The sequence below is a fragment of the Opisthocomus hoazin genome, chromosome 2 (assembly GCF_030867145.1).
Source record: "Opisthocomus hoazin isolate bOpiHoa1 chromosome 2, bOpiHoa1.hap1, whole genome shotgun sequence".
Classification (NCBI taxonomy): Eukaryota; Metazoa; Chordata; class Aves; order Opisthocomiformes; family Opisthocomidae; genus Opisthocomus; species Opisthocomus hoazin.
This window is the reverse complement of record NC_134415.1, coordinates 102,343,893-102,371,291: the sequence shown is the minus strand read 5'-3', so window position 1 is coordinate 102,371,291 and position 27,399 is coordinate 102,343,893. Positions and strand designations below refer to the sequence as shown.

The following is a 27,399-nucleotide window of genomic DNA, read 5'->3' as shown; positions in this document are numbered from 1 at the left end:
GATACACCAGAGGGTTATGCTGCCATTCAGAGGGACCTCAACAGCCTGGAGAAACTCATCAACATGAACCTCACAGTTCAAAGGGAAACACCAAGTCCCGCACCCGGAATAACCCCATGCACCAGTACAAGCTGGAGGCCAAACAGCTGGAAAATAGCTTTGCAAAACAAGACTTACCCGTCTTAGCAGACACCAAGCTGACCATGAGCCAGAAACATGACCTTGCTGCAAAGGCAGCCAACAGCCTCCTGGGCTGTACTGGGACAAGCGTTGCCAGCAGGTCAAAGGGATCCTTCCCCTCTACTCATCACTGGTGAGGCCGCACCTGGGGTGCTCTGTCCTGTTCTGGGCTCCTCAGTACACGAGAGACATGGACATACCAGACAGTCCACCAATGGGCTATAAGGATGACTGAAGGACCTCACATATGAAGAAAGGCTGAAAGAGCTGGGACTGTTTAGCTTGGAGAAGACAAGGCTCAGGAGGATCTCATCAATGTCTATAAAGAGCTGAAGGGAGAGTGGAAAGAACATGGACCCAGGCTCTTCTCAGTGGTATCCACTGACAGACAGGACAAGAGGCAGTGGGGACAAATCCAAATACAGGAAATTCCATTTAAACGTAAGAAAGCATTATATTTGTTTTTTCTACCTGAGCCATTAAACCTTTTTGCCTCCTATTTTTTTAGTCAGGTGGTCTTCATATGGAGTTCTGTGGTTTATGTACATTTTGCCATTCTGCATGAGTCTGTTAAATGATAAAGCAGGGGACACTACAGAAGATGATTTTCATTTCCTCCCCACAAACTCCAGACCTTGCAAAGACCACCTGAAACAAAGCAGTTCTTCAAAGTTAACTCCATTCGCCTTAACAGTATCATTTTATCATTACTATTATTAATGTACCACTACAGCACAGCAAAGAACCGCATTCCTTAGTGATGGAGTTTGGTTTCCGAAAGTATAACTTGGTACTTGCCTTTGCATCCTGTATTCTATGACTAAAGACTTCCCCCTATTTCACATTTTATACAGTTCCAGAAGAAAAGTCATGCCAAACATAAGAGAAAGTGAGGATCCCAATAGTGAAAAACATGGCCTTGACGTTAATACACACTCAGCCTCCGCTGTTCTGTGCATGCTCTGCACCAGATGCTTAAAGGCAGAATACTGTTGCCATGATCACGCTCCTAGCTTGAGCATCAGCAACGAATGTTCTAATAAAACACTGCTAAACTCTTAGAGATGACCATGTTTTCAGACTTGGGGCGGGAAGGGATACATTATCTAATATGAAAGCAAAAATTCCAGAAGCAAACAAAGCCTTTCTTCAAAGGCAGATGTGCAGCAGCCATACCATGGCAATGACAAAGAAATGCACATGGCAGTCTGGTGCCAAAAGATTCCCAGCTGGGTCCTCAGTAAATCTTCCCTGAATTGCCCTTTCCCACTGAAAGAGCAAGTAGCAGTAGCAAGATAAGAGCACCAGGAATAGGTGTTATAAAACAAGCACCTGACAAATGAGTTAATAAAAAAAAAAATCTTCTATTATGGAGAAAGTTGGAATATTAAGGCGTGATTAACAGCCAATAAGGTAACATATAACAACGTGAGACTGTCTCTAGCTAAATCATTTAACTTCCCATGGAGATGATTTAATGGCAGCAAAGTAACGTTTTTCAAAAAAGTTTAGTTCTGGCTTTTGTCAAGCAGCAAAAAGTCATGTCAGGTGTACATTTTTGCAGCATGCTCCTGCATATCACTGTTAGGATTTTCTCAGTATAAGATGCATTTTCAGAACTCCTCCTTGCTGTTGATATAAATAATCTTTCCTTGCAGCTTCCATCACATAAAATACATACGAAAAATTTTCCTGATTCTGTGACCTTGCTGAAACCCTATTTTCACCCTCAAACTTTGCTGCTGCTACTATCTTATCTTCTGAAGCCTTTTCATGACTGCAACAGCAATACGACGATCACTCCTCCCCTACTCCTCAACTTCCTAACCTGTTCCCACTTTTTCTTCTCTTGCAATTCATTTCAGCTATATGCTGTCTTGTTTTTACTTCCCACATGCTTGTACTCTTATGCTAGCTTCCCTTCCAATTATTTCAAGCTTAATTCTCTACATTGTCTCCTATTCCTCTTATGTCAAGTCTCCTCTATTATCCCAACCTGTGGTAGCTGTTCAATGATAACTCAGCCTATCCCCCTACTGCCATTCTGCGTCTTTGACTACCAATCTAATGGTTTGAAGTTTTGCAGATTTTTCTTCAAATATTGCTTATTCACACAATTCCGTTCACATGGACTTACTTGCTCTTCAGGGCATTCATTCAGGTAAACTCAGATGCCTTAGACACATGCTGGTTTTCGCTACTAAAAAGCTTTTGTTTCCTCAAAAGGAAACTGATATTATCCAGCCCAGCATTCTCCCTTCTTTTTCCCACTGTCCTACCAATCCATTATCAGTCATCTCTGCTGCAACCCTGTAAATTAATAATTTGAATACATCAGTGTTTATTTAACTTGAAAAAAAAACAGGATGCTGGTTTTAAAGAAGTACATTTGATAAACATGCAGCCTGATACTGTATCTTTGCTTAGTTGTATGAGGTTGTGAAATTAGTACCTCATCTCTGAAAACATAAGAGTGATTAACAAACATGTTTTACATGAGTTTGACATTTGTTGAAGTCAAAATACAATGTGTGGGTGCACAAAAGGTAGAATAAAGTCAGAGGCGTGCAGAAGCAGCTTGCTATTTAAGAAACAAAGTAATGTCTAGAAAAACACAACAGTGTGTTCCAAGACGTACATTAAGAATGACTGGATTATAATATTTTGCAAACGAAAGAGCAGTGCAGTCTAGATTGTATTGTGAGGACAAGAAGGCCTTCCCACCTGGACCAGGATGTACTGATTATTTGCTAGTACACTTGCAGAGATAATCAAGACCAATTTTCAAAGATATTAACAGAAAGAAGAGTTGGAGAGATGATGGGTTCAAGACTTAACTGGAAAAGACCCAGGGTTACCAAAGCAAACAGACCTATTACAGATGTCAGTGGAAAGCATGTTTATCGACATATCCATAGAAAAGAGCTCAGCCTAACAAACTTTGAATGAGCAGGTAATAAGAGCAGAGTGACACTTTGGCATGGGGCATCTCCAGAACAAACTCAGAACCTTGCTGATGGCTTTTACAGGCAACTCTGTTTTGCAGTGAACAGTTTCCTGACAAACAGCAAACGATAAAAAACATTTATATGTACTACCACACTATATTTACACAGCACCTCACACCTGCCTCCTAGGGCTTGGAATCTAAGTGAGCAAGGGCATCACATGGCATAGGACAACAATTCAGGAAAGGGAAAATGCTGGAATTATGAAAAAGAACAATAAAAAGAAAGTAAATATTGATGAAGAACTTCTAGGCGCAACATCCTCACTAAAAGGTGGAAAAGACTGAGTGACTTATTATGCCAATATACATATATAGGAAGTAGCAGATACTAGGACTTATCTTCCCCTCTGTCCACCATGCATCCTACGCAACAGGCTTCCATACATCCAGTTCCTTGGAAGAAAGCACCACAAGGCTTTTGTACCCAACAAGCCCATTGAGTGAGGCATCACCAGAAAGACGGCACCCAGAAAAGATGATTAGTGGGCATGGGTTATTCAACCATTTCAAATGAAGCAACACCAACAATCAAAGAGATTATATATTTCAGCCTCTGAAGAATACTTCTTTTGTTCACTAGCAGTAATCACATTCCTCAAATGCATCTTCCCAGATTTTCTCAATGATGCACACGCTCCATCATGTCTCAGTCTGAAGTTCATGCATTTTACTTACAGCATAAGGTTAATCCTATACTTCCACAGGGCTAGAAATAATACACTTGAACATGAGTTATGACTCACGTTCAAGGCACAAAAGAAAAATCTTAAAAATTAACTTGAAACTCTGAAGTGCTGAATTATCAGTACCCACGTATTCTAACTACTGGTTTTCTTGTAAAGTTGCACAAAACAGCTGAAAGGTATCCCTTTAGGAATGAACCCAAATGGACAAAGACTCTACTTTTTTTCCCCCTGCATTTGTCAGATTTTTTCTTAAAGTGAGGGTAATACTTTTATGATAGGTTTATCTTTGGATTCCTGTCTGCTTAAATACCGAGACATACTCTCATCCTACAATACTCCTAATTCTAGGCATCTAAGCTTATTTAACCGAGATTAGCTAGCACCTCAAAATTATTTTTAACATCTCCAGTAAATAGTTACTGTAAAACAGTACTTTTTTTCTCTCAGACTAACTCCTGCTCAAGGTAAGATCATCATCCTGGCAGTACTGTGACCTGCCTCTGGACCAAACATAATTTCCCAGTCCATGCACTTCAGGCTATAAACATTTAAATTGTAATAGATGGGGAAATCTAAGAATTCAGTGGTCATGAGCCTGTAATGGCATTTACACTACTCAGCATTCAAATGCGGGACTAAATTCCAGAAAGCCTTCTGTTCAGCCAGATCAAAAAGAACCTTATGGAATACCATAAGTAATGGAGATGTCTCACAGGTTATGAGGCAGTTTTACCTTAATTCTCTCACTTTTTCAATGGAAAGAAATTGATAGTGAGCTGCTGTCTGGACTGTAAGCTTCTAGGACAAACACACAAGAACACTGGAATTTTTAATGGTTGAAATTATATCCCCCAATAATGAATTAATGAACCAAAATGTTGTTGAAAACAAAGTATCCAAAACCTCACGTCTTGGCAAGTGATCAGCTGAAAAATATTTTAGTGTTTCAAAATCTACAATCACTTTGATATCATTGACAGCACAACACTCAAACTGTAGTTGAAGGCAGAAGCAATATAATGCTGATGCAAGTGGTGGAGGAGCTGACAAGGAGAGGCGTTCTGCTGGACCTTGTACTGACAAACAAAGATGGACTAGTTGAGGATGTGAAGGTTGGAGGCAGCCTCGGATGAAGAGACCATGAAATGGTGAACTTCAGGATCCTGCGTAGAGGAAACAGGGCAAGAAGTAGGATCACAACCTTGGACTTCAGGAGAGCTAACTTTGGCCTCTTCAAGGAGCTACTTGGAGGAATCCCATGGGTCAGGGCTCTAGAAGGCAGGGGGGTCCAAGAGAACTGGTCGCTGTTTAAACATCACTTCCTCCATGCTCAGGAGCAGTGCATCCCCCTGAGAAAGAAATCTAGCAAAGGAGGCAGGAGACCTGCGTGGATGAGCAAGGAGCTTCCATCTGAGTTCCGCTAGAAGAGAAAGGTCTACGGAATGTGGAAAGAGGGACAGGCCACTTCGGAAGAGTACAGGAATGTGGTCAGAGCGTGCAGGGATGCAACAAGGAAGGCCAAGGTCCACCTGCAACTGAATCTGGCATGGGATGTCAAGGACAACAAGAAAAGCTTCTTCAAGTACATCAGCAGCAAAGAGAAGACTAGGGAAAATTTGGGGCCGCTGCTGAATGAGGTGGGTGTCCTGGTGACGGAGGATGCGGAGAAGGCAGAGCTACTGAATGCCTTCTTTGCTTCAGTCTTCAGTGCCAAGGCAGGCCCTCAGGAATGCCAGGCCCTGGAGTTAAGAGATAAAGCCTGGAGAAAGGATGGCGTTTCCTTCATCGAGGAGGACTGCGTGAGAGATCACCTAAGCAATCTGGATGTCCACAAATCCATGGGTCCCAATGGAATGCAACCACGAGTACGGAGGGAGCTGGCGGACGTCATTGCTGAGCCACTCTCCATCATCTTTGAGAGATCCTGGAGGACAGGAGAGGTGCCTGAGGACTGGAGAAAAACCAAGTCACTCCAATCTTCAAAAAGGGCAAGAAGGAGGACCCAGGGAACTACAAGCCGGTCAGCCTCACCTCCATCCCGGTAAAGATGATGGAGCAACTCATTCTGAAGGTCATCATCAATCAAGTGGAGGAAAAGTAGGTTATCAGGAGTAGTCAGCATGGATTCACGAAGGGGAAATCATGCTTGACGAATCTTTCTGTGATGGCATGACTGGCTGGGTAGATGAGAGGAGAGCCGTGGATGTTGTCTACCTCGACTTCAGCAAGGCTTTCGACACTGTCTCCCATAACATCCTCCTAGGGAAGCTCAGGAAGTGCGGACTAGAAGAATGGACAGTGAGGTGGATTGAGAACTGGCTGAATGGCAGAGCTCAGAGGGTTGTCATCAGCAGCGCTGAGTCTAGTTGAAGGCCGGTAACTAGTGGTGTCCCCCAAGGGTCAGTACTGGGCCCAGTCTCGTTCAACTTCTTCATCAATGACCGGGATGAAGAATTAGAGTGTACCCTCAGCAAGTTTGCTGATGACACCAAACTGGGAGGTGTGGTAGACACACCAGAAGGCTGTGCTGCCATTCAGCGAGACCTGGACAGGCTGGAAAGTTGGGCAGAGAGGAACCTGATGAAGTTCAACAAGGGCAAGTGCAGGGTCCTGCACCTGGGGAGGAACAACCCCATGCACCAGTACAGGCTTGGGGCAGACCTGCTGGAGAGCACCTCTGCAGAGAAGGACCTGGGTATGCTGGTGGACGACAGGTTAACCATGAGCCAGCAGTGTGTCCTAGTTGCCAAGAAGGCCAATGGGATCCTGGGGTGCATCAAGAAGAGTGCGGCCAGTAGGTCGAGGGAGGTTCTCCTTCCCCTCCACTTTGCCCTGGTGAGGCCTCATCTGGAGTACTGTGTCCAGTTCTGGGTTCCCCAGTTCAAGAAAGATGAGGAACTACTAGAGAGAGTCCAGCGGAGGGCTATGAGGATGATGAGGGGACTGGAACATCTCTCCTATGAGGAAAGGCTGAGGGAGCTGGGCTTGTTCAGCCTGAAGAAGAGAAGGCTTATAAATGTTTAGAAATATCTGAAGGGTGGGTGTCAGGAGGATGGGGCCAAACGCTTTTCAGTGGTGCCCAGCGACAGGACAAGGGGCAACGGGCACAAACTGAAGTATAGGAAGTTCCGTCTGAAGATGAGGAAGAACTTCTTCCCTCTGAGGGTGACGGAGCACTGGAACAGGCTGCCCAGGGAGGCTGTGGAGTCTCCTTCTCTGGAGATATTCAAGACCCGCCTGGATGCGGTCCTGTGCAGCCTGCTGTAGGTGACCCTGCTTCGGCAGGGGTGTTGGACTAGATGACCCACAGAGGTCCCTTCCAACCCCTAACATTCTGTGATTATGCAGATACTCTCAGCAGTTTCAGAGTTGAGAACTTGCTTTCACTGAGCAGTATTGCGTTATTTAGCAAAATTTTTTAAGTGAAAAACCATAATAGAATTATTTAGTCTTCCAACTTAGGGATACGATATTGTTAGTTACCTCTATCTTGTTAAGCTTTGGGAAAGGCTTTATTGTTATATTAAAAAAAGAGAGTTAAAATGTTGTTGTCCCCTGTCTCTACCTGTTGGCAGAGACCTCAGAAGACACCTGTGCAACAGAATCAGGAGTCCAGCAAGTATTTTTGGAGACCACTGAAGAAATCATGTCATTTTCAATCGAGTAGCAAATAGAAAAAACATGCCCAAAATTCCTTATTTGCTTCTCATTCACACACTGTATTTTCTACTCGAATTCCACTACTTGATGGAGAGTTCCTCGATGGATAGCTGTTTGAGGCAGTCCGCATCACAAAGCAGTTTAAAAACAAACGAACAATAATATAGCGCACTTAACACTGAAGAATAAAGGACCAGACAGATAGAGCAAATTTCAACTAAGTCTGGTGCATCTGTACTGCAATCCACAGTATTCAGATGACTGCATATTGTACTGTGCAATCCCCTTATGACCAGATTCTGAATCCATAACAGTATTGTTAGATTTAGAATAGTCTAATTTACAAAAGCCTTATACTTTCTAATATCCAAATTAAATCATTAACTATGCATAGAAGGAAAGAAAAAGCCACATCCTATAAATTATCCTTGATCATTCTATTCCATTCTTTTCTTCTGGTGTCTAGTACTACTTGTTAGGAGGAGATTCCTTCTTGTTCTATAAAAAGCAGTAAAAACAATACAGAAATACATTAAAGTAGCAATCACAAAGAAAGAAGTCATTATAATAGATGAAAAAAAAAATGCGTTCCTTGTAGTCCTGAACCTCAGAAGGAATTTTTGCTTATACATCCACAGCTATGGAAGGCTGAGGCCCTTGAAGTAGCATGTGGTAATAAGCAAGACACCTGGCTCCTCTGGAGCTGAGCAGCTACGTTACAGAATGAAAGGTTTACTCGAAAGCAATGGGTAACAGGCAAATCCCTTATCTTGCGTGAAAAAAAGGGCTTATCCCAAAGAAAAGAAAACAGACTGGGACTCAGGAGATCTCTGAGCTGTTCCCAGTCTGATCACAGATTTCATCTACGACCTTGCGCCAATAATTTAATCTCTCAGTGCCTTAAGTCCTCATCTCTAAAATCTCAATTCCCTTTCTTGTTTAATTTGTCAAAAAACATGCATGACAAATGCTTATATAGGTGCAGAGATTAGCACAGTGGTATGCCTGTATTTAAGAACTGCAATTGTAGAAAACCAAAACCTGTGTTTACATATACCGGCCACAAAACAACACTAGGGCCCAAGAGGATGACCTTTGTTCCTTTCCTCAAATGTAAATATTTTTCTCTGTTTTGCTATTAGACAAACTGACCCAAAACAAATGGTATAATAATAAAAAAATGATTTGGGTTGGAAAGGACCTCCAAAGATCATATAGCTCCAACCCCTCTACCTTAGGCAGGGGCATCTTTCACAGGGATCAGGTTGCTCAAAGCCCCATCCTAACTGGCCTTGAACATTTCCAGGGAGGGGGCAGCCACAACTTCTCTGGGCAGCCTCTTACAGTGCCTCACCACCCTCATTGTAAAAAAAATGTTGCTTATGTCCAGTCTGAATGTACACTCTTGCAGCCTGAAGCCATTACCCCTTGTCTTATCATTATATAGCCTACTAAAAAGTCCCTCTCCAGCTTTCCTGTAGGCCCCCTTCAGGTACTGGAAGGGTGATATAAGGTCTCCCCTCAGCCTTCTCTTCTCCACACTGAACAGCCCCAACTCTCTCAACCTGTCCTCATAGGAGGTGTTCAATTCCACTCATCACTTTTGTGGCCCTACTCTGGCCCCATTCTCACAGCTCCGTATCTTTCCTGTGCTGAGGGATCCAGAGCTGGACACAGGACTCCAGGTGGGGTCTCACCAGAGCAGAGTATAGGGGCAGAATCACCTCCCTTAACCTGCTGGCCACGCTTCTCTTGATGCAGCCCAGGATATGGTTGGCCTTCCGGGCAGCAAGCGCACACTGCTGGGTTTTGTCAAGCTTCTTGTCAACCAACACCCCCAAGTCCTTCTCCTCAGGGCTGCTCTCAATCCATTCATCCCCCAGTCTGTATTCATATTGCCCTGACCCAGGTGCAGGACCTTATACTTGGCATAATGCCTGATGCCTGTGTGAAAGTATATAATTGTTTGCTAAATTACAGAATCACAGAGTGTTCGCAGTTAGAAGGGAGCTCTGTGGGTCATCTAGTCCAACACCCCTGACAAAGCACAGTCACCTACAGCAGGCTGCACAGGACTTTGTCCAGGCGGGTTTCGAGTATCTCCAGAGAAGGAGACTCCACAACCTCCCTGGGCAGCCTGTTCCAGGGCTCCATCACCCTCAGAGGGAAGAAATTCTTCCTCATGTTCAGACAGAACTTTCTGTGCTTCAGTTTGTGCCCGTTGCCCCTTGTCCTGTCGCTGGGCACCACTGAAAACAGTTTGGCCCCATCCTCCTGACACCCACCCTTCAGATATTTCTAAGCATTTCTAAGATCCCCTCACAGCCTTGTCTTCTTCAGGCTGAACAAGCCCAGCTCCCCCAGCCTTTCCTCATAGGAGAAATGCTCCAGTCCCCTCATCATCTTCGTAGCCCTCCACTGGACTCTCTCCAGTAGTTCCTCGTCTTTCTTGAACTGGGGAGCCCAGAACTGGACACAGTACTCCAGATGGGGCTTCACCAGGGCAGAGTGGAAGGAGAGGAGAACCTCCCTCGACCTGCTGGCCACACTCTTCTTGATGCACCCCAGGATCCCATTGGCCTTCTTGGCAAATTGATACAGAATTTTTATTAACACACGCAAAAAAATTTAATAGTAAGGTGGAGATTTTGTAAAAAAACACCAAATATGGAAAATTCAGTATTTCTAAAGTTAGACTTTGGCATAAGGGGTGGGAATATTTAAAGTAGCTGTAATCAAAATTCATTCAAAATAAGAATGTCTCAAATGACGTGAATACCACAATAATGTCTGTAACATATTCACATTTACACTTGAGCTCAGGAAACTAACCAAATACCCTCAAAGTAAAAAACCCACAACATTCAAGTGTGGCTCAATTGATTTTTCCCTGAAAAACTGTATTGTGGACTAACAAAGTATAGCATCCCAATTCAAAAGTACAGATTAAATCTATCTTTTGTTATTCTGACTTTAAAAAGAATAAAAGCTTGTATTAAGTACTGCAATGTGGAAGATGGAAAACAGTTCAAACATTCAAATTCAAACAGATTAACTAGCTTTAGAAAAGCAGGAAAATCACTCTTACTCGTGTGACGAAGTCATTCTACAGCTCAATTTTTCTTTGAAAAAAAAAAAAAAACAGTACTGTTAAATTCTATCCCCGGTGTATGGGCAGCCTGAACAGAACCCTCCCAGAAAGTTGTCAGCTATGAGAAGAGGTACTTTGGACAGCAATTTGCATATATTAGCCCTTTAACTCTGGAGTCCTGATTCAGTTTTTAGCAGCCTCTTCATGCAGAAACCCTATATATATACTGCTAAAACATCCAACTGTAACCTTCTTCCCTACTGCGCTAGCGTGACATCTGACGTCTGACACAGCAGACACTCGATAACCAGCTTTCCACTGACTTTCCTCCTCATGAATTTCAGTGGCATCTTTTCGAAAAGGTTAGGTTATTTCATATTAGTTTTACCAGAAAGCTTCAGGTTTTCTTATCTGTGCCTTCTGTTCCGAGCTAAGCAGCATCTGAACTCATTATTTCTATTTGACATTTATTATCTTCTTAAATACTGTCATACTTAATTCCACTACTCCTAGACTCTGATAGAACTCATTGCTTTCTATAGTGCGAGAAGAATATCAAACAATTTTGAAGTACGCTTTTTTCCCATAAAATATCAGTGAGGTCATAGCCCCCAAAACCCATCTTCAGTAGCTCCTGACATTTTTAATAGTTTTCATTTCATTCAAGCAGAGGAAAGAAAACATGAAGTTGCTAGAAATAATGAAGAATACTAAACTCCAGTTGTATTTTTCTGCACTGTTTAAAAGAAGACTGACAATGTAGAACTATGTGAATGTTACCTAAGGATGAAGAACAAGTTTTTCAGCAGTAGGAAGTCTAACCATTGTAGGGTAAGAGAGAAACTGCAATTCTAATCTGGGGAAAGATGCTCAGAAAAATACTGTTTGAAGACTTTGCATTAGGTTTCAGTGAAACAGCTTGAATTTAGCATATAAACAAATCCATCAGGTTTGGATTGTAGCTACAAGAAGGTGCTCTACACAGAAGCCAGTCCTCACATGGAAGGAGACTAGAGGTTAAATAAAAAGACCATGACATGCTACAGCAAATAACCACCCAAAGAACAATATATCCTTTGGTGTCTCAAGAAAGTTCCATTTTTATGAGGCTGAGGACAGTAAAATTTAGATAAATAACACAAATCCCCAAAGATCTGGAACATCCCTGGAAAGAGTTGGAGAGCTGGGTTAAAAGTCGAGAAGCAAATGCAGGATGTTTGGGAGAAAAATTAACACAGTAAATTGAACAGAGATCACTAAGAAAGAGACAATAGCTAAGCTGAATGCCCCACAAGAAGAATGGAAAAGTACAAAGGTGCCTCAGGATAGCGAACTGTAATCAAATCCCACCTCATCCAGCCGTCTGAAGCAACCAGTGATGACCACTCCTGTCCAAAGTACACAAGCAAATGTAAATACGGAGTGATGAGAAAAGAAATTACGTAGTGGAACAATTTCCATTTTCTAAGTTGTATGGAATAAACATGACCAAGATGGCCATGCAATATCTTGAAAAGTACTGAAATAGCCCACCTACAACAGTTTAAGGGCCAACGGCCTCTGTATTTTGGGTATAATGAAAACAAAGTGTTACTATACGTAAACAGAATTTAATAGGAGACACAGATATCAAACTAGATGTTCTCATGGCAATTTGAGCTAAAAGTGACCATAAATGAGTCTGGAAAGATCTGACAGTTACAATTCTTCAGAATCTGAGGAAAAACACAGTGGAGTAAAATCCAGAAATAATGTGGTTTCCCCTAAAATGGGGAATACTACTGCCAGTGTTACTGAAAAGCAGAATGCTTATCACAAGCCTGCTATATTAAGGTGAAGCATTAAGGCCATGCACTTTTAAGGATTTCAGGTAAAGCCCTCGCTACAAAACAAAATTTTGGTCCAAGTTTCCAAGATCACATTTTCTAAAAAAAACATGCTACAAGGCATACATGAACATCACCATGATTACAGATTATGAAAAATCCACTGAAATTTCTCAAACTAATATTTGTATTGAGGAAACCACTAAGGCTTGTAGCCCATGTCAAAAATAAAGTCAAACGGAAGGAAAACACCCTTATTGCCATTATATGAAAAATTAACTCTCTGGAATGCCATGGGCAAAATTTTGGTTATATAGAATGGGGGAGGGGGAAGGGGATGAAGAAGTCAAACTGTAAAGCTGTAAGGCTTTGTTCTTGTTTTTTTTTCTAGATGACTGTTCTCCTTTTCCTGAAATAACCTAATGAGAAGATGCTACTATGCATAATATGATCCTGCATATGAAGTCTATTAGTTTATTAATCTGCTGTAACTGACATAGGTTGTTCTGTAGTAAGCCGCAATTCAGCAGTTTTGTTTAAGTAATGTATGGGGAGGTACGGCTTAAGATAGATCTCAAATAGTCAATATCCCCAAACTATAAAATTGAGAAAAAAAAATGTTAAACTTAAAATATGCCTCTTAATCACAGAATCACAGAATGTTCGGGCTTAGAAGGGACCTCTGTGGGTCATCTAGTCCAACACCCCTGACAAAGCACGGTCACCTACAGCAGGCTGCACAGGACCGCGTCCAGGCAGGTCTTGAATATCTCCAGAGAAGGAGACTCCACAACCTCCCTGGGCAGCCTGTTCCAGTGCTCTGTCACCCTCAGAGGGAAGAAGTTCTTCCTCATGTTCAGACGGAACTTCCTGTGCTTCAGTTTGTGCCCATTGCCCCTTGTCCTGTCACTGGGCACCACTGAAAACAGTTTGGCCCCATCCTCCTGACACCCACCCTTCAGATATTTCTAAGCATTTCTAAGATCCCCTCTCAGCCTTCTCTTCTTCAGGCTGAACAAGCACAGCTCCCTCAGCCTTTCCTCATAGGAAAGAGGCTCCAGTCCCCTCACCATCCTCATAGCCCTCCGCTGGACTCTCTCCAGTAGTTCCTCGTCTTTCTTGAACTGGGGAGCCCAGAACTGGACACAGTACTCCAGATGGGGCCTCACCAGGGCAGTGTAGAGGGGGAGGAGAACCTCCCTTGACCTGCTGGCCACACTCTTCCTAATGTACCCCAGGATCCCACTGGCCTTCTTGGCAGCCAGGGCACACTGCTGGCTCATGGTTAACCTGTCGTCCACCAGCATACCCAGGTCTTTCTCTGCAGAGGTGCTCTCCAGCAGGTCTGCCCCAAGCCTGTACTGGTGCATGGGGTTGTTCCTCCCCAGGTGCAGGACCCTGCACTTGCCCTTGTTGAACTTCATCAGGTTCCTCTCTGCCCAACTTTCCAGCCTGTCCAGGTCTCGCTGGATGGCAGCACAGCCTTCCGGTGTATCTACCACACCTCCCAGTTTGGTGTCATCAGCAAACTTGCTGAGGGTACACTCTAATTCTTCATCCTGGTCATTGATGAAGAAGTTGAACAAGACGGGGCCCAGTACTGACCCCTGGGGGACACCACTAATTACCGTCCTCCAACTAGACTCAGCGCCATCGATGACAACCCTCTGAGCTCTGCCATTCAGCCAGTTCTCAATCCACCTCACTGTCCATTCTTCTAGCCCACACTTCCTGAGCTTCCCTAGGAGGATGTTATGGGAAAATAAATGGTTTCAGAGTTCAATTCTGATCCACAGCCAATACTGCTAAAGAATGGTCCAAATCATGGAGACGTCAGCAGGTAACCATTCAACAAAAATCGTTAGCAGTAAGGCTCACACTGCCAGAAACTAATGCAGGAATCTATCCCCCAGGATTTTAATTTGTATAGGGCAAGAAAAGTGAACAAAAACCACAAGCTGACTTGGAATGCTAGATGCAGCCAATACCTCATGTAATTCAAACTGGTTAAGGCTGTCCTTAAGTCCCAGCCCTAATCTTCATCCAGGTCAATGCTGGGACAAGACTACATCACGCAGCATCACTTCTCTCTACACGAAATCCTTTGTTTCTTGAGAAACAAACAAAAGTATGTGAGAGTGAGGAGAGCAGCATTATACTCCAAGAGGTAGGCTGACCTACACAATCGGGGGAAATAAGGCTGCAGTGCTTACACCGGAGCACACCCACCTCACAACCGAGATGTGAGCAGCACCTGTGTACATGTGTCAATGCTAGGAACAGGAAGATAAACATTTTACCTGAAATTTCAGTTAGGTCACATATTTCATGTCTCTGACAGTTAAGAGTAGAGTCTGCTGAGCAATCCGTGGGGAAAAAATAATCCTATTGCATTGTATCTTTTCCTAATTTTCACTCCACTTCTTTGTTTTAAATCAGTGAATGAACCTGAATTACCCTTTACTGAGTAATACTGCAAGTACTAAAGTTAGCTAGAAAAGCCTTACAATAAACAAACTGTAACATAGCCTTTCCATGTGTTATGAAATATGCATATATATTTGACAAATTTATTACATAAGATGAGAAAATTAACGTTAATTAACATTAAATGACCCAATTAGAGTAACTCCAATTGTTTTCTTTTACCATGCAAGCCAGCAAGATGCAAAAACTGGTATTACAGCAGTACAATCTTACTTCAGAATTGCCAATCAAGTCCCCTTTTTTAATCCACTGCTTTAAGCAATCTTTTTACTATTTGCAGTTTGAAGCTGGTTTTATCATCTCCAGAGTTGTTGCTTCAGTTCAGGGATAGTACAGTAGTTAGTTTTAAAGACATGGGACAGTTTGCTGCTTGTGAATTGGTGCTCACATCACTGTGAAGGTTGCTGCTCTCTGATCATCTGCAGACTCAACAACTGAACATTTTCTCAATATAGTCTTGGCTTATCTAACCCTTCTTCTGTGAAACCCCGTAAGGCTGGATAAAATGTTCACCATCGTCTCATCCTTGGCCTGAGAAGTTACGAAGTAATTCTAGGTGTGGAAATACTCACGTACTTTCAATCACATTTCTGCCCGAAGATGAATTACATTTCATTTGGGGGATGCATCAGAATGCTTGGAAATTCCAGCACCTGAGTAAGTTTATCTCTATGAATGCAAGACATAGAACAGTCACTATTTCTGGAACAGTCAGCCTTGAAGTATGCGTCACCATGAGAATACCATCTTCTTTTCAAAGCAGCATTAGCAGCGTTAACACTGAATTATCCATGCGCCAGGGTATGGGCAAAGGGTTATGGCCCAAAACATGAATAATCAAATGACAGAAGTGAAGATTTTTCCATAAGATAGTGCACTACTCTACTGCTATTGCATTATATACATCATCTTTTGTTTTTGGCAGGAAAAAAATATATGTACACCCAATAACTATTTATCTGCTTGTATGGCTAAGTAGAGTACATAGCAAGTGAAGTACATCACTTGGAGAAACATTATGTGCTTTAAAGGTGGGAAAAAAGCATCCCATTTAATTTTCACTCTGACATCTTCCGTGTGCTCTGCTCTGTCTTTCCAAGTTCCTCCACCAACCAATCCTCCTCTCTCCTTGAGATATGCTACCCAATCACCTGCCTTTCTGCTCATCATAATGCCTTCTGCTCAACATTTTTGACATTCTACTTCAGTAAAGCTGCCAGCTTTATCGAAAAACTAAAACACCTCCTCCTCTTCATGGAGCTTCTAAGGATAAGAGTATAAAATCGAACTGAAGTGGCCAAGGGTGGGAAGTTCACTAATTATAGTGAAGGCAGGGGGAGTCGTCAGTCAGCAGGGGAAGGCAATGCAAAGGACCAAGCTGGAAGAGCAGCACTGAAATGGCAGAATCTGGACAATCCTTCCCATCTGTTATTCATATGACTGGTCTTCTCATTAAAGTCCAAGTTCACAGCGCATAACACTAGTATACTCCAAAGTCTGAAGGCTCTATTACATAAAGAAACTCTATATCTAAAACTTCAATCTGTTCAATGTTACAGTACTATCTTTTAAAATAAAAAGCATACATAAACTATTAACTGGCTAACCCTTGCACCCCAAAAGGACTGTACATGTTACTACAAGGAAGACCTCGGTTGCTGTTCAGTATAAAATTGGGATCATCTCTGCAAAAGAGATTCTAGTGTTTAATTACTGCATAATTTAATACATGTATACATAAGGCAGACACCTATAGTGTGTCCCTGAACACATGAAACACAACAGTATCACAATCATGTAATTGTTCACGGAAGCTTTTCAGAAAGAGTTGAACTTCATTTAAATTTTTCTAAAATAACCAACAGCATTTTCAAATGCTTATTAGCAGATACTTTTATCTCTCCATTTTAATTGAACAAAACTTAATTAAAATCTTCCAGAAGTCCTTATCAAAGGTTCAATACTTCTAGCTTTCGTCAGTTTCTTAGAGCTAAAGTGATTGAACATTTTACACCCGTTAAACCAGAACTTCATTCTTCACTTTATTGTTTTAATTTTCTTGCCTATATAATTTGCTGTACTGCTACCCCCTTCTCCACTTCCTTTACAATATTCTATTATTTTTCTCTCCCTTTTCCACCTTTCCTGCATTTTCTGTTCCTTTTTCCATCCTATTTTTTCATTATTTATAAAAAAACTTTAAAGGCTGTGAGAAGGGACAGAGGTGAACTGTCAAGAACTGGAAAGTTGCAGCCAAAAGTTGGTATTAGCTCCTAATTATTTTCCATCTCCAGCTCCGGACTTCTTAGTGTTTGGGTGGATGCAGAATCACATCAAGTTCTTGCTTTGTGTCTGAATGATTCCCGCTTAGTCTTCTCTTCTCCCTTGCACCTGACATATCATTTCAGATTATTCATACACTTTGGGGCAGCAAGAGCATTTTCATGCTGGAACAGATGGTTCATGTATTCTAACAAGCTGGTACTGTGTGAACACCTTTTTTGCCATGCACAACTAGTGTAAATCCAAATTACCTCACAGTTTACCCTTCTGGAAAAACAAGAGTAACAAAACAGGTAACACGAGCACCTGTTTTCCCATATTCCCAGCTGACTTACGGATTCCTTTGCTTTTCCACTGATCACTAAAACATTTCTTACAGGATTTTGCACAACCTAGTCTGTTGGTGCTTACAGTAAACCATTTGCAGCAAACGAAGACCAAACCAACCACCCCATTAACAGCAGCAACACAGCATCTGGAAGACATCTAACAAACAAAGCAGAATAAATTACAGGACATTCTGCAACAGTGTATTTACAGAAACAGAACAAGCTTCTTGCTAAACAGGAGCGTGTAAGATCAGGAAAGAGTCCCCGTAGTAAAAGAACTGAACATGGCAGATTACCAAGTGGCTTTTGAGCACGACAATAAATGGATATACAACTCATATCTACCTTGATCTATGAGTAGGAGGCGGAAGTTCTTTCAAATTTTACAGTGGGCTAAAGTAAAGCCCACTAGTTTGCATACAGATATTAGTGAAGCAATTGCAAATATGTATCTGTGCAAAACCAAAATCTATTTAATAGCTCTATACTCCTATGGATACACCGGGATAATAAGCATCAGTTACCAAAATTAACTCTCCATTTTCCTGTTGAACAGCTATCTGAAGACAGAGAGGGAGAAAGGTCTCTTGGAATTCTCCGTCACTTTATCATTGCTTAATTTACCCTTCAAAAGCCAACAGAAAAGCCAGTAAGCCACTTAAGAATTTGGTGCTGCTCGTTTCAGCAGAACTGGGGAAAAATCAGTTTAAGTAGCAAATTGGAAAGTCAGGGAGAGCGCTTCATAGCTGCAGCAAATCAGCATAGTCCTAAGTAGTGTGGAAAAACAGTCTCAATCTTTCCCCAGGTAGAGCTCACGCTCTGACCTGAGAGGACACCTGGTGCAACCCCTAGATGACACCAAGAAGTTCCTACTGCAATCTCAAAACAGACAACATGCAAGAAATAAATTTGCTTAAATATATTCAGAGAAATCTGCAATATGAGCCTACATTATCAGAAATACAGAGCATAAAAATTTACACCATGAGAGGTAAGATAGTAACTCGGAGCACTGGAACAGGCTGCCCAGGGAGGTTGCGGAGTCTCCTTCTCTGGAGATATTCAAGACCCGCCTGGACAAGGTCCTGTGCAGCCTGCTGTAGGTGACCCTGCTTCGGCAGGGGGGTTGGACTAGATGACCCACAGAGGTCCCTTCCAACCCCTACTATTCTGTGATTCTGTAACTCTTAAATTTTTCAACACCAAAAAGCCATTTTTGAAACATACACGCACAGTCCCTGATTTCATGTCAAGTTCTTTAAGCATTTGAAAGAGAGCTTTGAAATGTACATTTGAATCCTGGGGAGCATTAAACTAGGGGAATACGCCAAGAGGGGATTTGTTTTCCTTCTCCAGTGCTCACACCTCCTAGGAAAACTATTTTTTCCTCTAATGCACACTGCTGCTCTTTGGAAGTTGACTGATTATGAGCCAGTGACTTTGATACCGACTTTTGTTTTTGCTGAAGACATACCTGCCTTCATCGGGTAGCAAAACCAAACTGCTTCTATTATAAAAGAAGTAGAATTGTCTTCCTTCCAGATCCAAAGCAGAGCTAAAAGGAGGAATGCAGATTTTAATAAATCTTTTACAGACTAGTATGAAGTACTATGTTTTCCATTAGCTGTATCAGTTCCCAGAATTCGAAGTATTTTAGAAATCAAAAGCTTTTGGTGTAACCTTTACAACAAGAAATAGATGCTATAGTATCTGATGAACACTTCGGCAGGTGCAGAGAAATTCAAAAGGCAGCAGTGACCTGGCCTGTGTCTTTTAGGCTTTGGATCATGCTAACCCAAAAAGAACAAACAGGAATGCCCATTGACAGCAGAGTGTTTGAAGTTCTAAAGATCTTATTGGTTATACCACATGCAGCAATATATAACCAAAACTTTGTATCATCTTATTTAAATGTGGATGATCTTCAATATTACCATATTAGCATTATTATGAGTTTCACTTGATAAATTTTTCAGTATTCAAACTAAAAAATTCCATTTTAACAGCAAAATTTGCAAAATCAGGAAGAAGCATAAATTATTCCAGGAGGTTTTTTGGGGGGGGTGGAGGTTTTTAACCTGCTGAAAGTCTTAGATATTTTTTCTTCGTAGTTTTTATTGGTTGCAGTCCTTTTTAGGATAAGGAAATAGCTGTACTCATTTCCAGCAGGATTTTAATTAAAATATGAACAGGATTTACAGAGGATTTTAATAACTGGGATTATTTTTGCCCTCAAATTTAAAAAGAATAATTTCATGTTAAAAGTAATAAGAATAATACACTTTTCTTATAAAGCTCTTTTCACTTCAAGATCTCAAAGATTAGAATGAAATTCAGCACTAGTCTACATCTTACAAATGAAAGTTTTAAAAGGTATTCATTGAAGGAACAGAGTTCAAGGAAGAAATAAATCAAAACTCCATGTACTATGCACCTCAGACCTTTACCTGAGTGTCAAGGTTTTTCATTTCTCTGTTAAGACTGCATAGTTCTTGTTTGTTTATACAGTGAAAGACTACACTGTAGCGTCATTAAAGTTCCCTATTTTACACATTCCATTTTAAAAAATGTCTGCTTCCTCACTTACTGATACAGTGCACCAATATCCCTAACCCTGCGCTACAGCACCCACACAAGGACTGAAAAATGCAAGGTGAACAAAAGATGAATGCATACATTCACATCGCTTAGGCAGGATCAGCCTGCAAACTAGCGTACTTGTTTCTATCATGCATGTTTTATTAACACCTCAAGCTCTTGAGGAAAACGCTGGTTTTATTTATTTATTCTCAAAAGTTTTTTAAAAGAAAAACATATATTCTGAGGTCACCCCTGAGGACACTGAATTTTCCTTCAAATTCAGCAGTTTGTTGGAGAAGAGATTTAAATTGAAACAGTTAAAAACTGCTTGTTTTTGAGAAGGCATTCTTATGCTGCACTGAAATGCCGGATAACTGCAGTGACCCTGTAGGTCAAGAAAACACTGTTTCATCTAGGCAGTATGTTCAGCCTATGGTACAGCTGCGAGACGCAGAAAGGCGTGATGTGTTCCTGTTCTAATAAGGCTTGGAGAGGAACTACCAAACAGCTACATTTATGCATTCTAAAATGAGACCCAACACATCTCACACTCCGAGCTTGAAACCTGTGTCCTCAGATGTCACGGAGGAACCGTGTTAAGGTATTAATTGGTGGGCTATGTACACATTCAGCCTTCCTTAGGAGTCTGATGCACTGGTCACTACTGATCATATCAGATTTTATAGACTATTAAATAGCCCAGCACACTATAGCAAATCTGGTTGTCAGTATATATTGCCGGCATATTGCTTAAAGAAGAAAAGCATGCATCCAACACACAGGAACCTGAGGTACCTGTTGGGCCAGACTGGCCCCTTTCCCAGAAGACGCTAGGACATGAAGCTCTGTTTTGGCATGTGGAGCCCACTCGTGCCACCTCCTGGCTAGCAACAGCCACTCTGTTCTACACATCACGCTGGTGGTCTTCTGTCCCAGTTGACTGGGATTTTCTACTCAGCTGTCCAGCTATTCTGCCTTCTCTAGATACTGACTCCAAATATTATCAATTTTCCAAATTCTCGAGTATAAAAATATCTACTCTGATGCATAAAGGAAGAGAAAGAGAAGATTACAGCAGGTGTTCCCTGAAGGAATACACGGAGGAGATTAAGCATGAAAGAAACATACCAAAAGAATTCCCTGGACAAACAAAAACATTCTTCTCTTAACAAGAAAAGCATTCATGTTGGCAAAACACAGTGCACACTGTGTTGATGAGGCTATGGTCATCCAGATAAGCCGCAGCAAATGCCTCTGACCTTCCCTTAAACAGCTGGTACTAAATTCTGCTGTTCGCACTGAATGGTAGCTTAAGCAGCTCCACCGATTCAAACAGCACCATTTAAAGAGTGTAAAAAAACCCCCTAGTGCTTCACAAGGGTATCAAAATCTAACCTTCTGTTATTGCATTTATATTTTTCCCTCTTTGCAAGAGAATTTACTGTGTTTCAAAGTATATGTTTTCTAAGATCACAGATCAAATGGTCCTAAACTGCTTCAGATTTCTGAACGAAGAGATTTTCATTATTTTTTTTTTTTAATCACATCTATCTCTTTTTTTCTCCTCTTCAGGAAGCCCAGCTTTTATGACTAACAACTTAGGGTCAATATAAACGCTTACAAAGGTTGCTTTGTTATACTCATTCTAACATTTTATAGTATTTTGTTTTCCCTAAACCCAGTTATCACCTGGGATTCATCTGCATTATTTTCTGCTAGAGAAAAGCACTTCCTAAGATTATAAACACATACCATGTTGTCACACCACAATAAAAAAAAAACTATTGACCTTTTAAAAAAAAAATTAACAAAGCAAAACTATCACTCAGTTCTAAAACCAGCAGTATTTTTTACTGATTTTTTACTGATTACAAAGATATTAGCTGCATCAGTCAATATATTACATTTGTATAAGGACGGCCCAATAGCCCACCAATGACAACAGAAAGATTCCTATTAACTTTAGTGAGTTTTGAACCAAGTCTATAACACTTAGCACATTGCTGCTTTATAGAAATCTTAAGTACCTGGTATTCATCTAGACTTTGCACTGATACTACTCCTTTTTTCATTGAAAAAGATCCAAACGATAGATATATAAATCTAGTTTCTAAAGAAACCAAGATATCTAAAATACATGCTCTAAACATCAGTGTGTCCTGAGTCAACCTTCCAGTTATTTACACCACATTTCTTGGGACGGCAAGGTAAACAATGCTTAACACAAACTGTTTTGTAAACACAGATTGCTTCTCACCTGATGTAAACATCAGGAAAAAAAAGAAACAATAAGCCAAAAAGTGACTGCTCACAGATTAATACTAAAGTATGAATTTACATTAACATTTTACATTAATCATCTTTTAATCCAAAAGCTTGTTTAAACAGAGTAAGCTAATAAATTTGCAAATGTATTTTCACAAGTAGTTTTCAACAGAAAAGTTGATAAAAATTAAAAAGTTATCAGAGGCCTGACTTTAGCAGGTCACAGGCTTGACTAACAGCCTTTGACATTTTGCACCAAAGATGTTATTGTCATGTTGTATATTGCCAACACAAATAATTTTAATATGACCTTATTATTGCCCTAGGTTTTTAATAGAAACGCTCATGAACTAAATCTGCCTTCCTGTATGAAAACCAAATGAATTTCCAAGAGTCCAAAGAAATCCAAAATCCACATAAGCCAATATATTAGTTGAAATCCTAAACATAATACAAAATGTATTTGCATTACATCAACAGTTTTCAGACTAGTTAGAACAATTATTGCAGGCATGTATGAAAGACTGCACTAATGCCCACTGAGTGTAAAGGCTAAGTAATTATATACCTTTTGAATAATCACGCCCTGTCCTATGAGGAGCTTTATGACACTGAGCTCTTTGAGTCTAAGCAACATGACTGGAGGTTTAACAAACTCATGCTATGCCACATGGAATAATCTAGAGACTTAACTCAAGATTAAAATTAAAGGCCTGATTGTCATTGCCTTCAGAATGCCAGTTGAAAGTTTGAGGTCAATTGTACTGTCATTACATAATGAGAAATTAGTTACCTCATTACCCAAGTAATGCTAATATTTCCACAGGGAGAGACGCTCTTACTTTGACCATCTCTTTCCAATAGGTCTTTTTCCTTTATGTTTATATCACAAGAAACACAGCCGGCTTTAATAATAGACTATGCAAGATATTCCAAACCCACATGTACACATATAAAAATTGCTTGTCCCAAAAAGTACATAGACAATTAACTGACACTTTAGCTTATTAAAAATAAAACTCACACAAAACAAGCTTTAAACTACCAAACAGTTCTAGCCAGCTGTAGCTTTCTATGTCACCCACACCTTCACATTCTAAGTCACACACTTATTTTTATATTCATTATCATAGACTTCTTACACAAAGCAATAAATATTTATGTACATGCAAAAATAATGCACATAAGCAGCTCATTAGCTACCAGGGTAAGAAGCAGCACTAGAACAGAGAGGATCTCAGTTCTCACTGGAGCTTTAGAGTGTGCAGTGGCATAAGCGCAGGTTCAGTACAAAAGCTACTGCTCAAGAACAGACTATTCATTTTTCACATTTTTCATCTGACCAAACATTATCTGACCTCATACAGAGAGCAGGGTATCTCCTTACTAGAAGCAGTACAATCTTACCTAAGAAAATAACTACCTGTAACTAGTTTACAATAAAATAATTTAAAACTATCCACGAAACAGTGTGATTCTTCCAGCTCTTGTAACAGCCTGGTACACAAAAAAGTCGAGTTAATACATAAAAACCCTCTCCAACAGATGGAAATTTGCCTATTCTTCAGAGTTCTGCTACCTATTACAATTAAAAGAGGTCTTTCGCTTTTGCTGCTGACTAGATTATATCATCAAAATAAATACGGTCAATGAATTTTGCAAAAGTTCAAATTAACTAATAAAGACTGAGGTAAACATCACCAACCATTCACACTTCACAAGTTCTTCTAATAGATGACTTATAAATGGCTTTTCCCTTTCTAATAATGCAATAACCATGAAGGAGCTACTTCTATACAAAACAGGTAATGACCCAGGGGGAAATAAAGCATCTTCTGACTAAGGCACTAGATTAGTCATTGAGAGGCTGGGTTCATTTTCAGAATGCACCACAGATTCCCTCTGTGATTTTTAGAGGGATTATTTGGTTTATGCCCTCACACTTCGTAGCTAAGAAGCTCTAGTACCTTTTTCCTCAGCTTTCTCTGTGTTGTTGTTTGGCAAGTATGCAAATTCTCTGCCACGGGAAATGTCCCTTTTCTGTGGGTTTCACCACACATTGCACCATGGAGGCTCTAACCCAGATAAGGACTAAAGTAACTAACTTCTATTCCTCCCCTCTGTGGTAAGGGTTACCCCTAGCTACTGATTCAAGTATGCATCTGACACAGGTCAACCTGTAGGACACAGACCTATGTACTAAAAACATAATGTTTTAAAAACAACAAATTACTGAAGTACACCTAAACACACAAACAAAAAAAAAGCCAACAAAACCCAAACACTAATGGGGAAAAACGTAGGGTCTTATCTTTACATGTAAATCCAGTGTCATAAATTGAAACTCTGTTTCTGGAACGCTTATCACTTGTGTGCCCGTCCGCAGTTTCACACAGCAGCACACCTCTTCTCAACCTCAGGTGCTAGCAACTGCCATGAAAAATCACAGCACTTTCAAGTCAGAGCGAACGCTTGAGGCTCTCGACTCTGAAGCAAAAACCTTCAAATCTATACTTACGCATTTTATACAAAATCTGCTGGCAATCAAAAAAAGCTTAGTATACCATAAAAATCACACCTGGCTGCTATTGTGAGGCATGTAGCTGATCATACATGAAGTTTTAAAGAACAGAAATACAGAGTCTGGAAGCATCGCTTCATCGCAGACATGTCCTACAAATACAGTATTACAGAGATCCTTGCATGACTGTCGCATCTTCTTCTAGCACCCCCCAAAAAAAAAAAAAATCTGCCAGTTCTATACATTTCCTTTCTATTTGTACCTAGCACCAACCAGTACATTTATTCTCGTTTCCTTAAGTATTTACACTCTTACCTTGATGAAAGTGTTTTAACAGTCATCACGTTAGACTCTAAACCAAATCTCTAGAAGGCTTGACAGATGGTGTTTTGAAGGATAATGCCAGGTATCTGGTGAGGATCTGACATTAGCATTCCCTACAGGCAATTCACCTTCATCTTTTAAAAAACCACTAAAATATACGTAGTCCTAGCTATACTAAGAAGGAATGAGGAAACAAATCATTTATTCAATCTCACAGTTTCCCAGAACGCAGTTTCTGCATGGACTTGATGCCTGTTTTATTCTGGTTTTTTTAACTTTACTTTGCACGCTCTCGATTTTGTCCTTCATGCATTTTCTTTCTTTCCCATGTATACTTGCACACTACAGTAGATACCTCCCCCCTCTGGGAAAAGACCGAACTGCAAGGTGCAAGAAATACATCCCTCGAAGAAACAAGGACTTTGTCTATCGTATGTGCATTAGAAAAACAACTGCAATAAGTAGTGTGGCTGCCTCTTCAGCAGCAAGGTAGCTATGACAAAAGCGTACTAAGCGTGTCAGCATTCATCGTGAATGGCCAAGCCACCAAGCAGGAGCACTCTCACAAAACCTGGACTCAGTACCTTCATTTACAATCAATAAAACATATATTAAGGAAAGGCAATATAAAGACTGCTGACAGAGAAAGACACTTACTGCTGGCACTGTACGTTTTAATCAGTTACGATTTTCCTTAAGATATAACAGAACTCTGGAAATTATTCACCACCTCTGAATATGAGCTTATTTGAGTTCGTGACTCTCTCCAGTGCCTAACCATATATTTCTTTGCCTCCTTCTCCTTTAAGAGCTTGATAGGTTTGTCTTGATTTATGCATCGTTCTTTACTACTTCTTTTTGACATGAGGGTCCAAATATAACAAGGATTTTAAAAATGACTATTATATACCTCAGACGAAACAGAAGTGTAAGGGGAACTGAGTGGATTGCACTTGTGCAAAAGTTGAAATGCTGTACCACAAGGCCCACACTCAGTAAGCGCATTGAGCAGTTATTAAAAGAGGGACTAAATTACAAACTTTTTAAAGAATCTCCAGTTGAACTAGCTCAAGAGAGCCAAGGAGAGCAGAGAAAACTACAACGCATAACAAAACACTATGAGCAGTATACTCCAGAACACCGCACAAATCCGAGAGAAAAACCACCCTGCCCTGGATGAAACAGCGCAGCGAAACTGGCGAGCGGTACCCAGCGCCTGGCACGGCGCAGCCAGCCAACACCGCGCCACGGTAAGGGCACAACCGCGCTACCGCACAGCCCTCGCCACCGGGGCACGGCCAGCAGCAGACAACGACTCCTGCGAGAAGCCAGCACCGGTCTTTGCGCGGAGACAGCCAGCAGCCCTTCCCGCAGCGGCCACCCCGCCGCAGAGCAGAGCAGAACGGCGCGTCCCCCGCCGACCGCTGCGGCCGGGCAACGGCTCACGGCGGGGAGCAACGGCGGCCGCGGCCGGGCTCCCCTCAGGGCCGGGACCCCGGGGCTCCGAAGCCCCACGAACGGCAGCCACCCGGCCCCCGCCACGCACCTCCTCACGCCCGCGCGCGGCCAAGCCCCCACGCCCGCCGGCCGATTCCAGCGCCGAGGCCGGGTGGGAGCGCGGCCGCCCCGCCCGCAGACCCGACCCTGGGGGCGACCCCCGCCCCGCGGAGCGCCCGGGGCCGATGGGCCGCGGCGGGGGGGGAGGGCGGGGGAGCGGAGCCTTACCGTCGGCCAGGAGGCGCATGGCGTGAACAAAGGAGGGATCCAGGCTGTCCTTCTCTGCCATCAGCTCGGGCAGGTACTTCTCCTGCTCCATCGCCTCGGGCACGCCGGGGCGGGCTGCGCGGGCGGCGCCTCGCTCCGCGCCTCACGGTCGCCTGCTCGGCGCCCCGCGGCTGCCAGGTGCCCCGCGCCGCCCCGCGCCACTCCCGCGGGGCGCTGCCCCCGGCGCCGCCTCCGCCTTCCCCTCGCGCGGGGGCTGGGGCGTGCGCGGGTCGGCGCGTGCCGCTATCCGCACGCCTGGCTCTGCCTTTCCCCGCCTCCCCCCCCTTCACCGCCAGCGAGCGACCCTCTCCCACCGGCGGCCTTAACTAGGGGGGCGGGGCGCGACTCGCCCCGCCCCCCGCCCCTCCCATTGGTGGTGTCGCCCCGCCAGGC

The 27,399-nt window shown here is 42.1% G+C and overlaps 1 protein-coding gene across 7 annotated transcripts in view; it reads right to left on the bottom strand.

The window, feature by feature from the left end:
* KHDRBS2 (KH RNA binding domain containing, signal transduction associated 2) overlaps nt 1-27,120 on the bottom strand; it is a 430,741-nt gene extending 403,621 nt beyond the window's left edge. For all 7 annotated transcript variants that reach the window (XR_012763239.1, XR_012763238.1, XR_012763240.1 and 4 more), the window contains exon 1: nt 26,968-27,120. Coding sequence is in view for 1 of the 7 variants with exons in the window: in XM_075414613.1 (XP_075270728.1) it covers nt 26,968-27,058 (91 nt within the window). In the remaining 6 variants the exon portion in view is untranslated. The remainder of the gene's footprint in view (nt 1-26,967) is intronic.
* Between the last annotated feature and the right edge of the window lie 279 nt (nt 27,121-27,399).